Source organism: Henckelia pumila, chromosome 3 (assembly GCF_033568475.1).
Source record: "Henckelia pumila isolate YLH828 chromosome 3, ASM3356847v2, whole genome shotgun sequence".
Taxonomy (NCBI): domain Eukaryota; kingdom Viridiplantae; phylum Streptophyta; class Magnoliopsida; order Lamiales; family Gesneriaceae; genus Henckelia; species Henckelia pumila.
The window spans coordinates 179,915,017-179,936,506 of record NC_133122.1 but is presented as its reverse complement, the minus strand read 5'-3'; the positions used below and the strand labels follow the sequence as shown (position 1 = coordinate 179,936,506).

Genomic DNA, 21,490 nt, shown 5'->3' with positions numbered 1-21,490 from the left:
ACTGTTCGAGATATCCTGATTGAGTATGCATGTATTATGTGACTGCATGATTTATATGTCATGATTTTATGCTGCATACATTTGCATCTTGAGCTATCTCTTTTGAGATGTCTGTTAGTAGGGTTTTACCTTATCCTGTTAGTGGATGAACTTCCATCGATTTGGGTCCCGCGTATCCACTGATATTTCGGTATGTGAGCCACATCCTGAAGCGAAGACACAGCGTGCTACATACTAGGGCCCGATCTGTCTTTGTTATCTGATTCTTTACCTCCAGTCGGTAGACGGTACACTTGCATGCATGTATACTCATACTCTCGTGCTGAGCGTTTTATGCTCATGTCTCATACTCTGTATTTCTGGACACCCTATTCCATGGGGCAGGTTTGCGATTGGATGAGGCGGGAGGATCCAAGTGGGGCTAGGCAGGGGATGGTCAGCTGGAGCTTCGCCTAGGGTTTATTCTTTTTGTATTGGGTTGATACAGCATTCGATTTGGTTGTATAACTATTTGGATATTTGCAGATTCCTTTCCTTGGGATTGTATTAATGTTTATTGTTTCCGCAGCTTTTTCTGGTTTACTGTTTGATTAAGTTAATTACATACCTAAGTTCTGTTTAGTAGGTGATCTCGATAAGGTTCACTACATAAACTGATCTTTACCAACTTCAGTTTAGGTAGCAGTTTGGCAAACAAAACTGAATTTCCAAATTGAATGTTGTTTGGTATGATCCATTGATATCTGGACAAAGTGATGAACATGAAAGTTGTAGTTCTTTATCTTGGTTTTCCACAACATCAAGAAACACTCAATTTGGATTTCATATGAGAGTGTTAAGCTCGAAATACTAGACTGTTTCAGAAATTTTGTAGAAATTTCTGTTACGAATCAGAAGCTTCAATGCAGTTTAGCAGCTCCTTATGCTCCGATTCAGACTTCGACTTTTGAATATGATTTGTAGATCATTGTCTTATTTTTCTAACCCTACTGAATCACTCTATTTGGATAACAAAACTGCAAGATATGGCCAAAATACTAGAACTGCTCGAGATCAACTTTCTATTTTCTGCTCAACTGATCCAATTCAGTTTGGTCTTGAGACGTCAGTTTGATCTAGATTCCGTTTTTGCTCAACTGAAGTGAAATACGATATGTTCCAAATTGAGTTTTCTATGCAGTCATCTTGACAGCTAATCATTTTTATCACTGAGCTGTGAGATATCATCGAAATACTAGAGCTCGCCAAAAATTTATTTTGGCTAAATTCGAGTTTTAGCTTCCATCTTGAGTTATCAACTTCACACTAGAGTAAATATGTTAGAAACACAATAACAAGTTTTGTTATCATCAAAATCAAGATTGTTTGTGTTTCACAACCCAACAAAAATAATTGGACTTAAAAGGATAGTTTATTAAAAGGTAAAAAGTATAGCTGGATCATGTAACAATTAACTCATTTACAACTAGGTCATGTTCAATTTGTTATTTTGTCAATAGTTCGTGTACCAACATAAATTTTACTCGAAAAAAACCAAATTATTGGACAAATAGTCATTTCATATAATTTTTTTTAGGCCTTTGATGTTTTTTCATTTACCAAAATGACATTCATTTTGTGTTCTTTGATTTTTTTTATTTATGAAAATGTAGTCCATTTTTTTAAAATTGATATATTTATTGTGTTTCAATGATTATTTTTTAAAAAAACGCTGCAATTTTTTTATATATTTTTTAAAGATTTCATCATTTATTTTCTATTTTTTCATTAAAAAAATAAATTGTTGAAGCACACAACGCATATATTGTAATTACTTATATCAGAATGAGTTTGAAAAATTATAACTTTCAAATGCAATTCAATGATGATTTTTTTCCCCAACAAGCATAATCGTGCACACGATCGCGTATATATAAAATAATATAATATACTTAGTATTATATGTTATATAATTATATATAAATAATATATTTTATATTTCAATAATTAGTTCAGTTGTAATTTTTTTTAGATATGACTAAAATTAAGTATGAATAAATTATATCTATAATTGTTAATTGATATATGACTAAAATTAAGTATAAATCAATTATATCTATAAAATTGTTAATCGAGACAGACGACCCTAATTATATACAACGAAATATATTAATATTTTAAAGTATTTTTATATTTTATATAAATGATGTTTAATATCAAAATTAAAGATATCTAAATATTATATTTTTGTGAAACCCCTAGAGAAGATACAAAATATAAAATTTTAATAATAGTTTTATAATATTTTTATGTAAAATGAGATATACATAATCATTTAAAAAGTAAAGATAAAAAATATTTTATTAATATGATAGTTATAGGATAAATAAAATATTTATTAAAATAGGGTATAATTTTTTGTTAAATTAAGATAAAGTGTTTTTTCAATTTTATATAAGGACCTTTTTTGCTTTACAAAAAATTATATCATGACTCCAAAATTGGCCATTTGTACCTGTATTGTGTCATATGGATAGTATAGATATAGGGTCGTTAACTAAAGTTAAGAGCATAAAAAGCCCTTTTAAAAAACAAGTGCTTTAAAAAAATGCTTTTATAGTTTTAAATTTGTTTGGATCGGTCTTATAGTGCTTTTAAAATCACAAAACATTTAATTAAGCTAAAATAAATGGTTTTCTAAAAGCCCGAATTTATAGCTTTTTTCAAAATCACAAAACATTTAAGTTAAAATAAGTGTTTTTCTAAAAGTCCAAATTTATAACTTTTTCAGATGCTTTTCAAATAACTCAATAAAAAAATATACTTTTAATCTATTTATCTAAACAATAAAATAATCGTAACTTTTACTTTGAAAAACACTTTTAAAAACCAAATTTAAAAAAAAAAAACACTTTTAAAAGAGCTTTATACTATAAATGATTTAAATAGTTCATTTGATATACTCTATAGTCGAAAATACAACTTTTTTTCCCCAGTTTTACAATCAAAAACAGGAAAAACATGATGAAGAATTATCAAGTATGTGTGGCAGTAATTTCCTTTGCTTTTTGAGAATACACAATCGAGAAAATGTTTCTCAAGATGTAAATAAGCAACCCAAAAAAAAATTTTAAAAAAAAAAAAACTAAAAGTACATGCAACTAATAACAAGAAAATGCATGGTTTCGCGCTCATATTTATTATTAATACAAATTATTTTATTTAAGTAAATTACTTATTTAAATTTAAACATCTCGAATTATGGAGGCTATTACTTTGGGAGCACTTTGAACAAGAAAAAAATTATTTTAACTCTCAGGATGAATGCATGAATACATAGGAGTAAAATCCACAGGATAAAATTGTCAAATATACGAAAGGGCCATAAGTTATATATTCTGATCTGTTGTAAAAGTACATAAATATCTTTATGACTTGTTTGGGATGTTTGAATTACAACTGATAGGGATTCGACCATAAAAAATGTATGAAAACTGATGTAAATAGAATGCGGGGGCATGAATTCCTCCGTCTTGAGTTGTATTAAAATGTTTTGCAAAGATAATTTGTATATTCTGGCTGCTTTCAACCGAGTAGGAAACGTTGATCAACATAAAAGATTAATATTTAAGCTGATTTTCATTCAAAATGAAATTTGGAGCTCAATGGGGTAATACCTTGTTCACAGACCAGGCATTCGATGTTCAGCCTTCAGGGCTGATAACTAGCATTGAAACAACTCATGTCCAATCATCTGTCACCCAGCAGATAAGGGCAATAGGCCAAGAATCGGCGCAAAACTCGGTGCAGGCGCAGCGAAGTTGAGTTTGTTGCAAACTCATATCTAGGCAATTCAGGCTAGCATTGATGGTGAAATTTCACTGTTTATTTTTCTGAAAACAAGAAATGAAAATAAAGCATTAGTTGAAGAACCTTTCAATTGCATGAAGGACATGAGGTTAGAAGAAGGCTCCATCTTAAAAGGGGCTGTAAAGGAAGAGACAATGGGTTGCCCTGCAGCCAAGAGAATGTATCCATGAGACCATGACTCGTGGCCATAAAACCTCAGTTTCCAAAGGAGAAGTATCTCTTGCAATTGTGCAAGGTTCTCACCTTACACGACGTGGTTATCACGAAACTTTCCACTAGTCTATCTACATTTGATCTCGTTTCATGTTCCAATAGCAAGTCATTAGAATTTAGCATGTTCTCACCTAGACGTGAATTACCAAGCATATTAAACCTTCGCACAGGGATATCCCCTCTCTTACACATATGGCCCCTTGATCTTTGATTGTCCCCCATTATGGCAGTCTTCCACTAATGAAAAAAAAATGTGTTGCTTTGTAGATCTGAAAATAGATGCAACAAAATCAATACATATATTCACCTATAACATCATATCCTTGACCATGGATTGCCCCTATCCATAAAACAATGTTTTGATGAAATTGCTCACGCGGAGTACACCTAAATTGTCTATTAACATTCAAGGATGTGCACTATCCTCTTCATATAGAATCCAAGTGGTGGCTAAAATCAACCCAAGAATTCAAAATTTTATATTTGACTTGATCAGCCCCTGTGTGATCTAGACGTTTTACTTAAGGTGCTAATAACATCAGTATAAGAAGCATAATCGAGAACAAGCCCTTTAGCGCTCCGCAATTTACAAACATCCTCAGAGTTTCCATATGTGCAGTGCCCCTCCAATAAGATGTTATATGTAATATCATCTGGATTAACCCCTAAATTAATCATTGCATTTAGGAGCAAGTTTGCATTTTTCATCTGTCCTTGCTTGCAATAGCCAGTCATAAGCACATTATAAGTCACAACCGATGGTAAATTTCCATTTCTTTGCATCTCCTTGAACAGCTTACAAGCACTCTTAACATCCCCTATCTTACAGAATCCATTAATGACCATTGTATAAGTAGCATCGTCAGGCTTCAAGCCCACACTCAACATTTCCCTCAACATTTTTTCGGCATCAAAAGTTTTCCCTTCGTTACACAAGCCATAAATAAGGGTTGTGTAAACAACATCGTCAAGCACAATACTTTCTTTAATCATTCTTTCCCTATATTCAAATGCCTTGTCCAAATCTCCCTCCTTACAAAACCCATCAATTAGTGTTGTGTACGTGATTTTATCAGGCTTCAATCCCTTTGTGCACATCTCAAAAACAAGATCTTGCGCTTTCTTAATTTCACCCTTCCTGCAAAAACCGCTGAGAATCGTATTATAAGTGATCAAATCAGGAGTTAAGCTTTCTCCCAGCATTCTTTGATATACCTCCATGGCCAAGTCCATCCTACCATTCTTGCAATGGCCATTAATCAATGTTGTGAAAGTGACGTAGTTTGGAACCAATTCTTTGTTAAACATCTCAAGGAACAATTCATTTGCATCATCCATTCGACCCTCTCTGCACATTCCATTGATTAGAACATTGTAAGTATAAATATCAGGTTGAAGCCCACTGGCCTCCATCGAAGCTTTCAACCTAAACCCTTCGTTCAAATCCCCAAGCTTAACATAACCATTTATTAGAGTATTGAAAGATACAACACTTGGCCTCAAACCCCATTTTCCGATTTCACAAAAAATAGACCGGGCAACCATTATTTCTCCTTCTTTACAAAATCTATGCATTAAATTGTTGAAAAAATACAAACTTGCTGGATACCCACATTCCAAAATCTCCTTGTAGAACCCCCAAACCAACTTGAAAGACTTCAACTTCATTAAATGTTCAAGCAATTTCCTACAAGCGTCGAAGGAAACTCGAAATTTATGATTTTTAGACAACCTGAAGCATTGGATAGCATCGGAGACAAAGCCCAGTTCTAAATAAGCAGTCATTAATCCAGTGAATACATAAAGATCAGATCTTTGGGTACCTTTGGTTTCAATGATTACTCCAAAAACAGCAGAAGCCGAATTCTTTCCTTTTCTTGAAACAACTGTTTGGATTAAACTTTTTGCTTCCGAAAGCAATTGGTGGGTGCAAAGAAAGTGGATCATCGTGCAGTAAGAGTGCAAGGTGTGGCGGAAAGTGGAGTTGCTGTGAGAAGAAAGCCATGTGAAAAAAGAAAATAGAGAGTGTGGAGACAGCGAGTGTGGGTTTAGGGTGATAAGGGTTATTATGTGTTGGGGTTCTACAGAAGGGAGAATGCGTTTGAGAGACGTTTGGAGTGATTTTGAATGGGGATTTTGGATGGCCTGAGAAAGGGTGGTGATTATGGGATCCGAGTCCTGCACCGGACAGTGGTGGTGATGCGGCTGAGGTTTGTACCAGGCGGCGGCGGAGGAGGAGGAGGAGTACAGGTGGTGGAATGGAGGAGGTGGTAAGAGATGGACGGATGTTCTTGAAATCTTCTTGGTAGCCATATCAGCGATTTTCCCACTCCCACTTCAGTTTTCATGAGTTCACTTTTTTGTAGGAATTGTAATTGCTTTTTTTTCCATTTTATGGAGACATTGAGATTTTGGTTCATGTTTCAAATGTATTATAAGGTAGGGCTTGCAAAATTCTTAAAATTATCGAGCCTTTCCGATTCCCAACTCGTTTCGTCCCATTTCGAATTTTTCTCGACCAAACTTTTCTCGATTCGAGTGGTCGTGATTTTTCTCGACCCGATCAATTTAGAGATCGGGATCGAGATACACAACTCTACCCGATAGAATTTTCTATCCGATCCGAATATATTAATAATATTTTTTAATAAAAATTGAATTTTTTTAAAATTTTCTTGTTTTAATATTAATGTTTTATAATTATCTACTATATAATTATTTTTTAATATTTATATTTATCTTTTTTAATATTAACATTGAGTTATAAATTTTTATTTTGTTTTTTTTATTATTATGAATAATTATATGTTTTTTATTTATTAATCAAGTAGTTGTTTTAGTTTATTTGTAATGTACTAAGAAGATGTTTTAGTTTTTAATGCTTATATACAAAGAAATTTTAATTTATTTGTAATGTACTAAGAAATTCTTTGAGTTTCTTCATAAATTTTTTTAATAAAAAAATCATAAAAAAGTTTTTCAAAAAAGTATTGTTCGGGATTACCCTCTTTTGATCCGATGAGATTCGGAATGTTCGGGATCCCGAAAATTCGGGTCCCAATATTTCTCGGGTGCGGGATCGGGTTAAAAAAATATCTCAATTCTTATCGAAACGGGAATCGGGTAAGGGGGTTACGGGACAGGCCCTAATCGATCCCCCCTATTATAAGTTTTAAACTTTAAAAATGGGAAAATTGCCCTTTAAAAAAAAAGGAGATGCCTTTTTTTTTTCTTTTTTTTTTTTGAAGCTTTAAACGATGTCTTTTAAAACAAAGGAATTACAAGTTAGGGCGGTTTGTACCATATTTGGTTAAAAATAAGGTAATATAGCTTTTTCCTTTTCAATTAATTTGTCAGTTTTTTATTTAGTATATTAACGTTCTTATATTTAATTTTTGATATACTAACTTTTAATTATCGACTATTTCGATATAATATAATTATCGACGTAACATTAAAAATGCTAACGTGATATCAAAAAAATATATATATAGTGACACTAAAATAATGACATATCAAATTGTCACGTCGTTAATTATATCAAAATAACCAAAAATTAAAAATTAATGTTGGCCTTACATCCTTTTTAGCATTATAAGTTGGTGACTTTATTCTAAACATAATTATAAATGTATGGAATAATTGCGATCTATCTTAAATTCGTGTAGAGTTCGTATTATCTACGGTGTTGGCAACACCAGAGACAACATGGAGCGAAAATAGTAAAACACGAATAAAACAAATAAAACCATAGATAATTATGCACAAATAACTAGTACTTGTGCGAGTGTTTCAAGGCAAAATAATCGCTAGAAAAACTTATATAGGTTTTACAAAACAATACTAATGATTTTTATGAAAATCAATAAAGACTAAATTTCTCAACAAGTTGAGAAACCAAATTACATCCTAAATAATCAAAATAAAAAAAATCAAATACAAATTTCGTTCTGCCAAAACTGGAAAACATCTTCCAATACTATGCATTAAGTGTTGTCTTCGATGTTAATAATTGATAATAACAATACTAGAAAATAACATATCAAAATATTAACAAATCTACGTAAATATTCAATCAAAAATATTTGAACCTGAAAAAATATCATGTTTTGTAATATTTTCAAATGAAAAATATCATCAAGAAATTAATATTTCTTTCAATAAATTTGTTGATATATAATATTTCTAAAGTAGTTCTAAAAAACTTTAAAGAGGATATCATTATGGGAGTTAAAATTTACACTCCATTTTTTGTTATTTGCACTCCATTTGTAAATAAATTTTCATTCCACTTTACACATGGAGTGGAATATAAATAACACAAAATAAAGTGTAAATATCAACTCTTCATTAATAGTTCCAAATTGTATCACATGATAATTGGTCGAACGCAAACCCATTGCGGAACTTTTGGTAAATAAAATAGATACCTTCAATTTTTTAGGGAACTGCATTCGATAGCCAACATATAACTCATATAGAAAACACATAGAAGGATTGATGTTCTTTTCTACAACACGTTTCTTTGTAAATGAGACATAAAATAGCACTCCCAAACTCATACAAAATGTTTCAGGGCTTCAGAAGCATGGTTGTCTCCACAAGCATGGATGTAACAAGGTACGGGTCCATATTCGAAGATGGCCTCCTGTCTTCGAAGTATCCTTTGCCTTCTTTCTCAGTGTCCCGACCCACACGAATGGAAGCACCACGGTCTGCAACCCCCTATGTGAAACAATGCCAGCAAATTAACTTTGATTCGTTGTACATGTAATACACCATATTATGATACTAGAATGAGCTATTTTACCCATCTGAAGGTGCTGATGTCTGCAGTTTCGTGGCTTCCTGTGAGCCGACGCTCGTTGCCTTCCCCATAGGAAGCAATGTGCTCCTTGTGCCTTAGCCCAAGTTTTTCAATAGCCTTCTTGATGACTTCGTATCCTCCCTCCTTTCTCATAGACTTCGTGCTAGACCAGCATTCATGGGACAGAAATTTAGTATGAATTAACTCAAGAAGAACATCATTTCAAAACTAAAAACATTACCTGTAATTAGTGTGAGCTCCAGCGCCATTCCAGTCCCCCTACGTAATCATATACAAGAAACTCTGTTTAATGCTCCGATTATGTTATATTTACAATGAAAATTCAGCGGTGGAAAGGTTTACCTGAACAGGTACGGGATCAAAAGATAGCACAACCCCAGCAATCTCAGTGATCCTCTGTCAACAAAAGAATAGACTTTTCAACGTGATCATATAGGCAATCTAATGGATACCTTTCGTTTAACCGGAAAATTTATTACCTCGAGAATGTAACGAGCGACCCACAACTCATCAGCTGCGGCAATGCCAACAGAGGGTCCAACTTGGAATTCCCACTGATAAAGCAAATATAGAATATATACAAACATGAAACTAACTTAAAATATATGTACGGAAGAAAAGGCGTTGGACGTTCACCTGGCCGGGCATCACTTCACCGTTGATGCCACTGATGTTGATTCCAGCATAAAGGCATGCCTTGTAGTGTGCATCGACTATATCACGTCCAAAAGCTTTGTCGGCTCCAACACCACAGTAATATGGCCCCTAAATTGCAAGAAAAGATTGAAATATAGCGGATATTGAATTGAAAATGGGAGAGAAACACATGATTGACTATCCCACATCGGCTTCTCAGCGAACTGTAGTTTTGGGTTTGAGTTATGCCATCAGGAAATAAATAGGGCAATCGTTCTGGTGATAATCACCTGAGGTCCAGGATAACCACCAGTAGGCCATCCAAGAGGCCAGTTAACATTCTTTTGTAAAAGCGTGTATTCTTGCTCGATACCACACCTAAAAAAATTTAAAATAAACAAAATAAATAATAAGAGAGAGAAATCAGTAGAAAAATTCTGCACTAGAATGGAAACTCGTACCATGGTTCTTCGGCTTGGACATCAGGATGACTGAAAATCTTGGCTGCATTATATCTCTTGTTCGTTGGAATTGGGTCACCAGAAGGGGTGTAACAATCACACAACACCTGTAGTTGGGACACAATTATCACTTACCTACTCAAATTTGGAAGCTTATTATAAGCAAAAAAAAATTGAAGGAACTCACTAAGATGTTATTTCCCCTCCTGAACGGGTCCTTGAATATTGCTTGAGGACTGTTTCATTGCATCAAAAAATACATTAATTGTCAAACCTTTGTTAAAGAAACATATTATGACAAAACTGGAATAACCATACTAAAGGATGACTTCACTGTCCTCTCCTGGAGCTTGGCCTGTGCTTGACCCATCGTAATTCCACTTGGGAAGTTTTGAAGGATCCTTAACGGGTCCTGGAACAGTCTTAAAAAAACAAAAACTTGGCTCCATAAGCTTGTAACCATGATGATGAACTCAGACAAACTATTTGAAAAAGGATAGTTTTCATACCCTTGCTTTACTCCTGATGTCTATTCCAGAGCCACCGATCCTGCATAAATTTGACACCACACTTTTGCTTTAGCAATCATTGATTCATCGGAATAAGAAGGATATATATATAGACTGAAAAAAGTGATGCAAAAAATGTATATTCAGATATATATTGGATTATTTGATGACCCCGTATAAATAAATAGGCTAAAAACTAGGTGTTTTCCTCAGATGTTGCATCCGAAATTCCGAATATACATTTTTGTATCATTATTTTCAGTACATCGCCTGACTCTAAAAGACAGTACTCTATCTCTATCCAATTGAAAAATGATAGTTATCCACTGCTATTAGACTAGATTTGATCGTCGCCATGGAGTAGAGCACCATGAATTTGACTGACAGTACGCAGCAAAAACAAATGCAAATTGTCTATCCAAGAAAACAATTTATGGACCCAATTACAATACTACATTGTGCTAAGACCAAATAGGCCAGAAGTGGCCCAAGCCTCCTATACCTCGAAATAGCTAGAAGAATCTAGATGGAGAGAGTGGGAATGTGGGACTAAATAGAATAGTTTGTTAAGAAGAGACATTCATTCATGTTTTTTACAGTTTTGAGTGTACTAGCTTGAGCTAGGGTATCTTGCGAAGGATTTAATACTTTGGCTGGGTGTTTTCACACAGATTATTCTATTACATTTTACTCTGAATCGATCAAAAATTTTAGTTCCTAACAATTTCCTAGTTGATCGGAATAATATAACAGGATAAGTAGAAAAAAAGAAAGCAAAAAAATAAAATTTTAACATTTTTTTGTCCTAAAATATACAAATTTTAACCCCTAACCAATTACATTGAATAATTTATTAGCGCGGAAACAGAGCCCTGCATAATTATGCAATCTCTGTAACGAGAAGAACAAAATGGATAGGCATAAACCCAAAAACCATTACTTGCCCAAAACTTACAAATTATCTCCACCAAAGTGAAACATAACAAGAAACAAGAAACGCGATAAAAGAAATAAAGTAGCTATATATTAACACAATATATATATTACTGCGCATCAATCCGTTTAAAAAGATTCAGAGAATCCCAGTGGATAGAATACTAAGGTTTCCTTTGAACATTTACTTATTGAATCATTTTTTAAAAATGTTTTATAAAAACTTTTTAAAAAATGTTTTAAGAATTGTTTTAAAAATAAATTTGCGTTTTGGACAACTATTTAAAAAAACAATTCAACCCACTTTCTATAATTTCATTCTAAAAACATCTAAAATAATGATCTTTAAGTTTTCTTTAAAAATTATATTTGAAAAACACTTTAAAAAAATATTATTCAAAATCATTTTACAAAAAAAAATTTCCAAACACAAATTTAAGCTTTTTTTTAACCTATAAAATATAAAATCATTTTTAAAATACATATCCAAACGAAACCTAAATATCTTACCACCAAAGTGAAGTTTAGTCTTGTTCAGGAATCAAAACAATACAAAAATTGTGTAAATAATGATTGCACAACACTCATTCTGCTTGAAAACTATGAAGAAACGTACATATCAGTAAACAAACAAAGTAAACGCAAACTAGAAAGTATAAAGGAAAACACCGACCAGATGTACTCCGCAATGACCTTATCAGTGCATTCTGAGAGGTTCAAGTTTATGAGATCCGAAAGCAACGACATGCTTCAAGAATATTTTCTAACTTTTCTTCAAACAATATATTATTTGGATTGGGATGCATCAATTTCAAGAGGCACCAGCCATATTTATGGTGTGAAATCAGCAGCAGCTCACATGAATGATTATTTATGAAAAAGAGAATTCTTTGATATGGTTTTGACAAATGTATATTCAAGAAGCGTGACGTGGGGCTTGCCTATGTTTTTGGAATTAAACATTTTATAAATTCCGTAACTTTTTTGGGAAATATAATTTTTTTTATTGAACCGCAATTGATTATACAACAGGCTACGCTGTCCATATGTGTCCATGCAACACCAAAACGAACCAAGGAGTATCGTTCGCTTTGGCCATTTTTAACTCATATACTTTATATTTCATTCTCTATTTTCTAAATAGAGATTCGTGATCTCTATTTTCAAAAAATTTCTCCAACCCATATCCTCTAAATATTACCAAATACTCCATTTTCTATTTTATTTTTTTAAAACATATATATTTATATAATAAAAAAATTACATAATATGTTTTTCAACTATATTAATTGGATATAGTTAAAATTAAAATCGTGTAATATATTAATAATTATGTATTATAATATTAAACATATTAAAAAATTAAATTTACAAGACTCGTTATTTTTTTAAAAAAATATGCATTTATTTGGTAATTAAATTGCAAACACATGAAAACAGTTGCATTGCACACAACACAAACATTAATCATACAGACAAAATAAAAATTAACATAAACATAAACAACACATAAAAGTTTAAAGAACAATACATCAATTGACAATTAGGAATACAAAAATTCTGAATTACTATATTCCTCCCACAAATGGTCGATAAGAGCATCCCGAAGTGCATAGTGAGCCGACTTATCTTTTATTTGACGATGTCGTGCAAGAAACTCTTGAAATCGAACATGCTCATCATGTGCCATTTCAACATATGGGGTGGGTGCTTCGCGATAATTTGTGACTGATACATGTTCATCTCTTTCATCTTCAATAATCATATTATGCCTTATTATGCATGTGGTCATGATATCATGCAAGACTCGTTTGTTCCATAATCGGGCTGGTCCAGTAATTATTGCCCACTTTGATTGAAGTACACCAAATGCGCGTTCAACGTCTTTTCGACAACTTTCATGTCGTGCTACAAGATATTGTCTCTTCGGACCTTGTGGATTGTGAATTGTTTGCACTAGAGTAGCCCACTTTGGATATATACCGTCGGCTAGATAATATCCCACTGTGTATTCTTTTCCTTGTATAACATAGTTAGCGGGAGGAGCTACCCCGTTGGCCAAATTAGCAAATAAATGAGAGTTTGACAACACATTAATATCGTTGTTTGAACCTGGCAAACCAAAATATGCATGTCATATCCACAACTCGTAATCTGCTACGGCCTCCAAAATGATAATTGGTTTTCCGCTATGACCTGTATATTGTCCAGCCCAACCGGTAGGACAATTTTTCCATTTCCAATGCATACAATCGAGGCTTCCCAGCATCCCCGGAAATTCACGTTGTTTTCCAATAAGGAGAATCCTTTCAATGTCCTCGGTATTGGGAGACCAAAGATACCAGTCACCAAACACCTCCACCATAGCCCAACAAAATCTTTTCAAACTTTCAATTGTAGTAGACTCACCGATTTTAATATACTCATCCGTTAAATCTGCCGATGTACCATAAGCTAAGATTCGCAATGCAGCAGTTATCTTTTGGTGTGGTGACAACCCGGGTCTCCCTAATCCATCTACTTTCTGAACAAAGTAATTGTCATGCTTTTCAACGGATTCCATAATTCGCAAGAATAGGCGGCGAGACATTCGAAAACGTCGTTTGAACATTGACTCATTGTACATCGGAGACTCTGAAAAATAGTCAGCAAATAAACGTTGATCAGCGGCCAATCTATCTCGATTAATCACAATATGGCCAGGAATTGATCCTCCATGTTGCAAATTATCACTTTCTTAGAAGTACTCGGCGGCAACGGTAGCACTAATTAGTTGATTTAAAACCATTTGTTGTTGGTCAATGAGATGAAACTCATTCTTTATCATGACACTAGGTTGCTCTTCACCATCAGATGGTGGCGAGGGTGCATTGAAAGAAAAATTTGAAGGACCTCCCTCATGAAAATTCATTTTCAGTAGGATGTGTAAATGAAGACCAAGTCCTGGGTCTTAAATACTCATATTCAGTTGGATGAATAAATGTCACGGAATATCTAAAATTGTATGTTTACAATAAAAAAACACAAAAATGGTGTGTCTAGTTGGCCACTACTCACGGGTAGTGGCAAGTGATGTGACTAGTCATTTATGTATATAACATATATTTACATTTTTTTTTGAGAATATATATATACATATTTTAATACTTGATTGTACATAAATGTCACGGGTTGTGTCATTGAAATGGAATCCAATAATTGATTATCCACTTGTGTCATTTTATTTACAATAAAATACTCCATTATTTGTCTATTTGCAAGTACTCATGTTTTCTACTAGCAGCTGGCATGGGTGTGTCTAGTTGTCCACTACTCACGGGTAGTGACAAATTATGTGACTGGTCATGTACAATACACACATATAAAGATCATGTATATATATATTTACATATTTTAATACTTTATTTGCAAGTAGTCATGTCTTCTAGTAGCAGCTGGCATGGGTTGTCTAGTCGCGATCAGAGACAACTCAATACTCAACTATTGCACAGCTTTATCACGTGTTGTCTACAATCATGCAATTAAAGACATAAAAGATGTGATGTCTAGTTGGCCACTACTCACGGGTCTTGATGACTGATTTGACTACTCATCTGTACACATAACATATCTTTGCATATTTTTTTAAAACTTAGTTATCTAAATATACACCTTTCAGATTCAATTTGCGTATCTCAAGAAACATACATCCAAGTAAGTTGATTAGAAGCGTCAGATCATATATCCTTTAATATTAACCGTTGGACCATATTTGTTATCCAAAATTGTTGAGCTATAAATAGAAGTGACATTCTTAGCATTCACATATATCAGATACATAAACTAATTATTTACTATCAAATGACTTCATCTAAACGCGGTGTTGCTTTCTCAATCGAGGAGGACAAACTCCTTTTCACGGCGTATCTTGATTTCTCCCAAAATCCAATAATTGGTATAAACCAATCACGTGATAAGTTGTGGTCGCGAGTTGCAGCAACCTACAACGAACAAGTTACTGATAGCTCAGCAGAGCCTCGAACTATTAAAGCCCTCCAATGCCGCTGGTTCAACATAAACAAGATTGTTCAAAACTTTAGTTCATGTGTTAGCCAGGTGGAACTTAGCCGTCCAAGTGGTGCTTCTTAGAAAGACATTGTGAGTAGTAAATTTTGTTAGAATATATATTTCAAATGAATTTTATTTTTACAGTATGCAACTAAGATACAAATTATATGTGGTTGTAGTTGGATCGAGCAAAAGAATTATTTAAGCAATCATCTGGGTTGACTTGGAGGTTGGATCATGTTTGGCAGTTACTTAAAGATCAAGAGAAGTTTAGACCATCCAACTCTGTTTTACCTAATTTTGTACCAAACCATGGGAACATCGATTCATCCCAATCAGACTATTCTCCCAACACAGAATGACCAACACCCGATTCTCCAGTTTTATCCGGATTTGCCATAAACCTGGATGAAGATAGCCCATCAGGGGGTTTTAAGCGTTCAATTGGCATAAAAATGCCAAAGGAAAAAGAAAAGCTAATGAAGAACACTCGAATGACCTTTCCATAATGGCCAAATGTAGTGAGAAAATGGTGGCTGTGATGGAGAATGCTGAGATCCATCGAAAAGAGCTCATTGATATTGAGAGACAAAGAAATGATATAATGGCCGAGAAGGAAGATAATAAAATACTATTGTTGAACCCCATGTCTGTTGATGAGTCAGTGCGTCCATACTTGATCAAACAGCAACAAAACATTTATAAGAAAAGACTAGCAAAGAGGGATAGTTCCGCTGGGAATTTTGCACCTTTCGGACAATTTTTTGGAGGAACTTCACCACCCGGACCCAACCTATCGGACTACTAGTTTATTTTCTTGATTACGACGAGTGTGTTTATTTTTATTGTTATTTGTGTTTTTTTTTTGTTGGTGATTTATTCTCGTGTCAAAATAATCGCATGGTTTCCAAGTTATATTAAGTCGACAAAATGTTTGTAGTAAATCGTGTTTTGAATAAAATGTTTGTGCTAAATTGTTTTGTGTGTTTCTAATTACTTTGTTCATAATTTTCATTTAATGTTATATAAAAATAATAAAATTACAATTAATTTATTGAAAAATTATAAAAAAAACAAATAAAATTTAATTAAACTAAAAAAATTAAACACTGAAATTAATTTTAAAAATAAAATGGGAGAACACTCAAAATAATAAAAATTAGACCAATTTAACAAGTAATATTTAATATAAAAACTGAAAATAATTTAAAATAGGGACTAAAAAATAAATTCATCATTTTCAAGGTCTAAAAAATAATTTTGGAGGATGACATTTTCGTAAATATGTTATCCTCCAAATCCATCCTCTATTTGAACAGTGATCCTCCAAATATGGAGGATCACTATAGCATCCTCCAAAATGGAGAATGCAAATAGAGGATGGTTGGAGATGCTCTTAGGCTATCTCCAACTCATATCCTCTATATTTCATCCTCTATCCTCTAAATAGAGATTCGTGATCTCTATTTTCAAAAAATTTCTCCAACCCATATCCCCTAAATATTACCAAATACTCCATTTTCTATTTTATTTTTTTAAAACATATATATTTATATAATAAAAAAATTACATAATATGTTTTTCAACTATATTAATTGGATATGGTTAAAATTAAAATCGTGTAATATATTAATAATTATGTATTATAATGTTAAACATATTAAAAAATTAAATTTACACGACTCGTTATTTTTTAAAAAAAATATGCATTTATTTGGTAATTAAATTGCAAACACATGAAAACAGTTGCATTGCACACAACACAAACATTAATCATACAGACAAAATAAAAATTAACATAAATATAAACAACACATAAAAGTTTAAAGAACAATACATCAATTGACAATTAGGAATACTAAAATTCTGAATTACTATATTCCTCCCACAAATGGTCGATAAGAGCATCCCGAAGTGCATAGTGAGCCGACTTATCTTTTATTTGACGATGTCGTGCAAGAAACTCTTGAAATCGAACATGCTCATCATGTGTCATTTCAATATATGGGGTGGGCGCTTCGCGATAATTTGTGACTGATACATGCTCATCCCTTTCATCTTCAATAATCATATTATGCATTATTATGCATGTGGTCATGATATCATGCAAGACTCGTTTGCTCCATAATCGGGCTGGTCCAGTAATTATTGCCCACTTTGATTGAAGTACATCAAATGCGCGTTCAACGTCTTTTCGACAACTTTCATGTCGTGCTGCAAAATATTGTCTCTTTGGACCTTGTGGATTGTGAATTGTTTGCACTAGAGTAGCCCACTTTGGATATATACCGTCGGCTAGATAATATCCCACTGTGTATTCTTTTCCTTGTATAACATAGTTAGCGGGAGGAGCTACCCCGTTGGCCAAATTAGCAAATAAATGAGATTTTGACAACACATTAATATCGTTGTTTGAACCTGGCAAACCAAAATATGCATGCCATATCCACAACTCGTAATCTGCTACGGCCTCCAAAATGATAGTTGGTTTTTCGCTACGACCTTTATATTGTCCAGCCCAACCGGTAGGACAATTTTTCATTTCCAATGCATACAATCGAGGCTTCCCAGCATCCCCGGAAATCCACGTTGTTTTCCAATAAGGAGAATCCTTTCAATGTCCTCAGTATTGGGAGACCAAAGATACCAGTCACCAAACACCTCCACCATAGCCAGACAAAATCTTTTCAAACTTTCAATTGCAGTAGACTCACCGATTTTAATATACTCATCCGTTGAATCTGCCGATGTACCATAAGCTAAGATTCGCAATGCAGCAGTTATCTTTTGGTGTGGTGACAACCCGGGTCTCCCTAATCCATCTACTTTCTGAACAAAGTAATTGTCATGCTTTTCAACGGATTCCATAATTTGCAAGAATAGGCGGCGAGACATTCGAAAACGTCGTTTGAACATTGACTCATTGTACATCGGAGACTCTGAAAAATAGTCAGCAAATAAGTGTTGATCAGCGGCCAATCTATCTCGATTAATCACAATATGGCCAGGAATTGATCCTCCATGTTGCAAATTATCATTTTCTTGGAAGTACTCGGTGGCAACGGTAGCACTAATTAGTTGACTTAAAACCATTTGTTGTTGGTCAATGAGATGAAACTCATTCTTTATCATGACACTAGGTTGCTCTTCACCATCAGATGGTGGCGAGGGTTCATTGAAAGAAAAATTTGAAGGACCTCCCTCATGAAAATTCATTTTCAGTAGGATGTGTAAATGAAGACCAAGTCCTGAGTCTTAAATACTCATATTCAGTAGGATGAGTAAATATCACGGAATATCTAAAATTGTATGTTTACAATAAAAAAAACACAAAAATTGTGTGTCTAGTTGGCCACTACTCACGGGTAGTGGCAAGTGATGTGACTAGTCATTTATGTATATAACATATATTTACATTTTTTTTTTTTGAGAATATATATATACATATTTTAATACTTGATTGTACATAAATATCACGGGTTGTGTCATTGAAATGGAATCCAATAATGGATTATCCACTTGTGTCATTTTATTTACAATAAAATACTCCATTATTTGTCTATTTGCAAGTACTCGTGTTTTCTACTAGCAGCTGGCATGGGTGTGTCTAGTTGTCCACTACTCACGGGTAGTGACAAATGATGCGACTGGTCATGTACAATACATACATATAAAGGTCATGTATATATATATTTACATATTTTAATACTTTATTTGCAAGTAGTCATGTCTTCTAGTAGAAGCTGGCATGGGTTGTCTAGCCGCGATCAGAGACAACTCAATACTCAACTATTGCACAGCTTTATCACGTGTTGTCTACAATCGTGCAATGAAAGACATAAAAGATGTGATGTCTAGTTGGCCACTACTCGCAGGTCTTGATGACTGATTTGACTACTCATCTGTACACATAACATATCTTTGCATGTTTTTTTAAAAATTAGTTATCTAAATATACACCTTTCAGATTTAATTTGCGTATCTCAAGAAACATACATCCAAGTAAGTTGATTAGAAGCGTCAGATCATATATCCTTTAATATTAACCGTTGGACCATATTTGTTATCCAAAATTGTTGAGCTATAAATAGAAGTGACATTCTTAGCATTCACATATATCAGATACATAAACTAATTATTTACTATCAAATGGCTTCATCTAAACGCGGTGTTGCTTTCTCAATCGAGGAGGACAAACTCCTTATCATGGCGTATCTTGATGTCTCCCAAAATCCAATAATTGGTATAAACCAATCACGTGATAAGTTGTGGTCGCGAGTTGCAGCAACCTACAACGAACAAGTCACTGATAGCTCAGCAGAGCCTCGTACTATTAAAGCCCTCCAATGCCGCTGGTTCAACATAAACAAGATTGTTCAAAACTTTAGTTCATGTGTTAGCCAGGTGGAACTTAGCCGTCCAAGTGGTGCTTCTGAGAAAGACATTGTGAGTAGTAAATTTTGTTAGAATATATATTTCAAATGAATTTTATTTTTATAGTATGCAACTAAGATACAAATTATATGTGGTTGTAGTTGGATCGAGCAAAAGAATTATTTAAGCAATCATCTGGGTTGACTTGGAGGTTGGATCATGTTTGGCAGTTATTTAAAGATCAAGAGAAGTTTAGACCATCCAACGCTGTTTTACCTAATTTTGTACCAAACCATGGGAACATCGATTCATCCCAATCAAACTATTCTCCCAACACAGAATGACCAACACCCGATTCTCCAGTTTTATCCGGATTTGCTATAAACCTGGATGAAGATAGCCCATCAGGGGGTTTTAAGCGTTCAATTGACATAAAAAAGGCCAAAGGAAAAAGAAAAGCTAATGAAGAACACTCGAATGACCTTTCCATAATGGCCAAATGTAGTGAAAAAATGGTGGCTGTGATGGAGAATGCTGATATCCATCGAAAAGAGCTCATTGATATTGAGAGACAAAAAAATGATATAATGGCCGAGAAGGAAGATAATAAAATACTATTGTTGAACCACATGTATGTTGATGAGTCAGTGCGTTCATACTTGATCAAACAGCAACAAAACATTTATAAGAAAATACTAGGATGGGGGATAGTTCCGCTGGGAATTTTGCACCTTTCGGACAATTTTTTGGAGGAACTTCACCACCCGAACTCAATCTATCGGACTACTAGTTTATTTTTTTGATTGCGACGAGTGTGTTTATTTTTATTGTTATTTGTGTTTTTTTTTGTTGGTGATTTATTCTCGTGTCAAAATAATCGCATGGTTTCCAAGTTATATTAAGTCGACAAAATGTTTGTAGTAAATCGTGTTTTGAATAAAATGTTTGTGCTAAATTGTTTTGTGTGTTTCTAATTACTTTGTTCATAATTTTCATTTAATGTTATTTAAAAATAATAAAATTACAATTAATTTATTGAAAAATTATAAAAAAAAAACAAATAAAATTTAATTAAACTAAAAAAATTAAACACTGAAATTAATTTTAAAAATAAAATGAGAGAACACTCAAAATAATAAAAATTAGACCAATTTACCAAGTAATATTTAATATAAAAACTGAAAATAATTTAAAATAGGGACTAAAAAATAAATTCATCATTTTTAAAGTCTAAAAAATAATTTTAAAGGATGACATTTTCGTAAATATGTCATCCTCACAAATAGAGGATGGTTGAAGGCCAATCCATCCTCCAATCCTCCAAAATGAAAGATGGTTGGAGATGCTCTCGGTTTATAAATAGTGATTATTAAAACATTTGGCAAGGTTGTAAGTTGTAATACATATATAAAACATTTGAGTAAACCATAAAATAACATTAAATAAATAATAATAAAAATAAGAAGCACTGGAGACGAAAGCCCAGTTCTAAATAAGCAGTCATTAATCCAGTGAATGCATAAAGATAAGATCTTTGGGTACCTTTATGTTTCAATTATCACTGGAAAAGCCGCGGAATCCCAATTTCTCCTTTTTCTTGAAAAGGAGTGTTGGGGAGTAAACGTTTTGCTTCGGATATC

At 33.3% G+C, this 21,490-nt stretch overlaps 4 protein-coding genes and 1 pseudogene across 8 annotated transcripts; 2 read left to right on the top strand and 3 right to left on the bottom strand.

The window, feature by feature from the left end:
- Window positions 1-3,349: 3,349 nt before the first annotated feature.
- Window positions 3,350-6,440, bottom strand: LOC140887668 (uncharacterized). 4 transcript variants are annotated; one of them, XM_073295078.1, is made up of 2 exons: window positions 3,657-6,440; window positions 3,350-3,558 (listed from the first exon to the last, which is right to left on the bottom strand). In XM_073295078.1, the coding sequence occupies exon 1, from the start codon at window positions 6,373-6,375 to the stop codon at window positions 4,555-4,557; it is 1,821 nt and encodes a 606-aa protein (XP_073151179.1). In that variant the 5' UTR covers window positions 6,376-6,440; the 3' UTR covers window positions 3,350-3,558; window positions 3,657-4,554. The 4 variants fall into 4 exon arrangements, with proteins under 4 accessions (XP_073151179.1, XP_073151181.1, XP_073151182.1 ...); XM_073295080.1 differs by having other exon boundaries at window positions 3,350-3,993; window positions 4,093-6,440; XM_073295081.1 differs by having other exon boundaries at window positions 3,350-3,872; window positions 4,093-6,440.
- A 1,984-nt stretch (window positions 6,441-8,424) lies between these two features.
- On the bottom strand, window positions 8,425-12,275 carry LOC140886202 (glutamine synthetase nodule isozyme-like). 2 transcript variants are annotated; one of them, XM_073292706.1, is made up of 12 exons: window positions 12,103-12,275; window positions 10,497-10,536; window positions 10,306-10,409; window positions 10,175-10,223; window positions 9,988-10,094; window positions 9,817-9,904; window positions 9,527-9,655; window positions 9,370-9,444; window positions 9,233-9,286; window positions 9,111-9,148; window positions 8,873-9,032; window positions 8,425-8,787 (listed from the first exon to the last, which is right to left on the bottom strand). In XM_073292706.1, the coding sequence occupies exons 1-12, from the start codon at window positions 12,174-12,176 to the stop codon at window positions 8,635-8,637; spliced, it is 1,071 nt and encodes a 356-aa protein (XP_073148807.1). In that variant the 5' UTR covers window positions 12,177-12,275; the 3' UTR covers window positions 8,425-8,634. The 2 variants fall into 2 exon arrangements, with proteins under 2 accessions (XP_073148807.1, XP_073148808.1); XM_073292707.1 differs by lacking the exon at window positions 12,103-12,275 and adding an exon at window positions 10,710-11,104.
- Window positions 12,276-15,269: 2,994 nt separating this feature from the next.
- On the top strand, window positions 15,270-15,838 carry LOC140890076 (glutathione S-transferase T3-like). Its single transcript, XM_073297833.1, has 2 exons — window positions 15,270-15,524; window positions 15,656-15,838. Exons 1-2 carry the CDS (start codon window positions 15,270-15,272, stop codon window positions 15,836-15,838), a joined length of 438 nt encoding a protein of 145 aa, XP_073153934.1.
- A 1,496-nt stretch (window positions 15,839-17,334) lies between these two features.
- On the bottom strand, window positions 17,335-18,692 carry LOC140890075 (protein ANTAGONIST OF LIKE HETEROCHROMATIN PROTEIN 1-like; annotated as a pseudogene).
- Window positions 18,693-19,625: 933 nt separating this feature from the next.
- Window positions 19,626-20,194, top strand: LOC140890074 (glutathione S-transferase T3-like). The gene is made up of 2 exons (XM_073297831.1): window positions 19,626-19,922; window positions 20,012-20,194. The coding sequence occupies exons 1-2, from the start codon at window positions 19,626-19,628 to the stop codon at window positions 20,192-20,194; spliced, it is 480 nt and encodes a 159-aa protein (XP_073153932.1).
- Window positions 20,195-21,490: the final 1,296 nt, after the last annotated feature.

What these genes read in the sequence shown, in the direction of transcription:
- LOC140886202 (XM_073292706.1), bottom strand. Translation starts at nt 12,176, where the DNA reads ATGTCGTTGCTTTCGGATCTCATAAACTTGAACCTCTCAGAATGCACT. An exon ending in GACAGTGAAGTCATCCTTTA is followed by an intron (nt 10,224 to 10,305) that starts GTATGGTTATTC and finishes GCAATGAAACAG; the next exon opens with TCCTCAAGCAATATTCAAGG. An exon ending in GGAGCTCACACTAATTACAG is followed by an intron (nt 9,033 to 9,110) that starts GTAATGTTTTTA and finishes ATGCTGGTCTAG; the next exon opens with CACGAAGTCTATGAGAAAGG.
- LOC140890076 (XM_073297833.1), top strand. Translation starts at nt 15,270, where the DNA reads ATGACTTCATCTAAACGCGGTGTTGCTTTCTCAATCGAGGAGGACAAA. An exon ending in TTAGTTCATGTGTTAGCCAG is followed by an intron (nt 15,525 to 15,655) that starts GTGGAACTTAGC and finishes ATGTGGTTGTAG; the next exon opens with TTGGATCGAGCAAAAGAATT.
- LOC140890074 (XM_073297831.1), top strand. Translation starts at nt 19,626, where the DNA reads ATGGCTTCATCTAAACGCGGTGTTGCTTTCTCAATCGAGGAGGACAAA. An exon ending in GTGCTTCTGAGAAAGACATT is followed by an intron (nt 19,923 to 20,011) that starts GTGAGTAGTAAA and finishes ATGTGGTTGTAG; the next exon opens with TTGGATCGAGCAAAAGAATT.
- LOC140887668 (XM_073295078.1), bottom strand. Translation starts at nt 6,375, where the DNA reads ATGGCTACCAAGAAGATTTCAAGAACATCCGTCCATCTCTTACCACCT.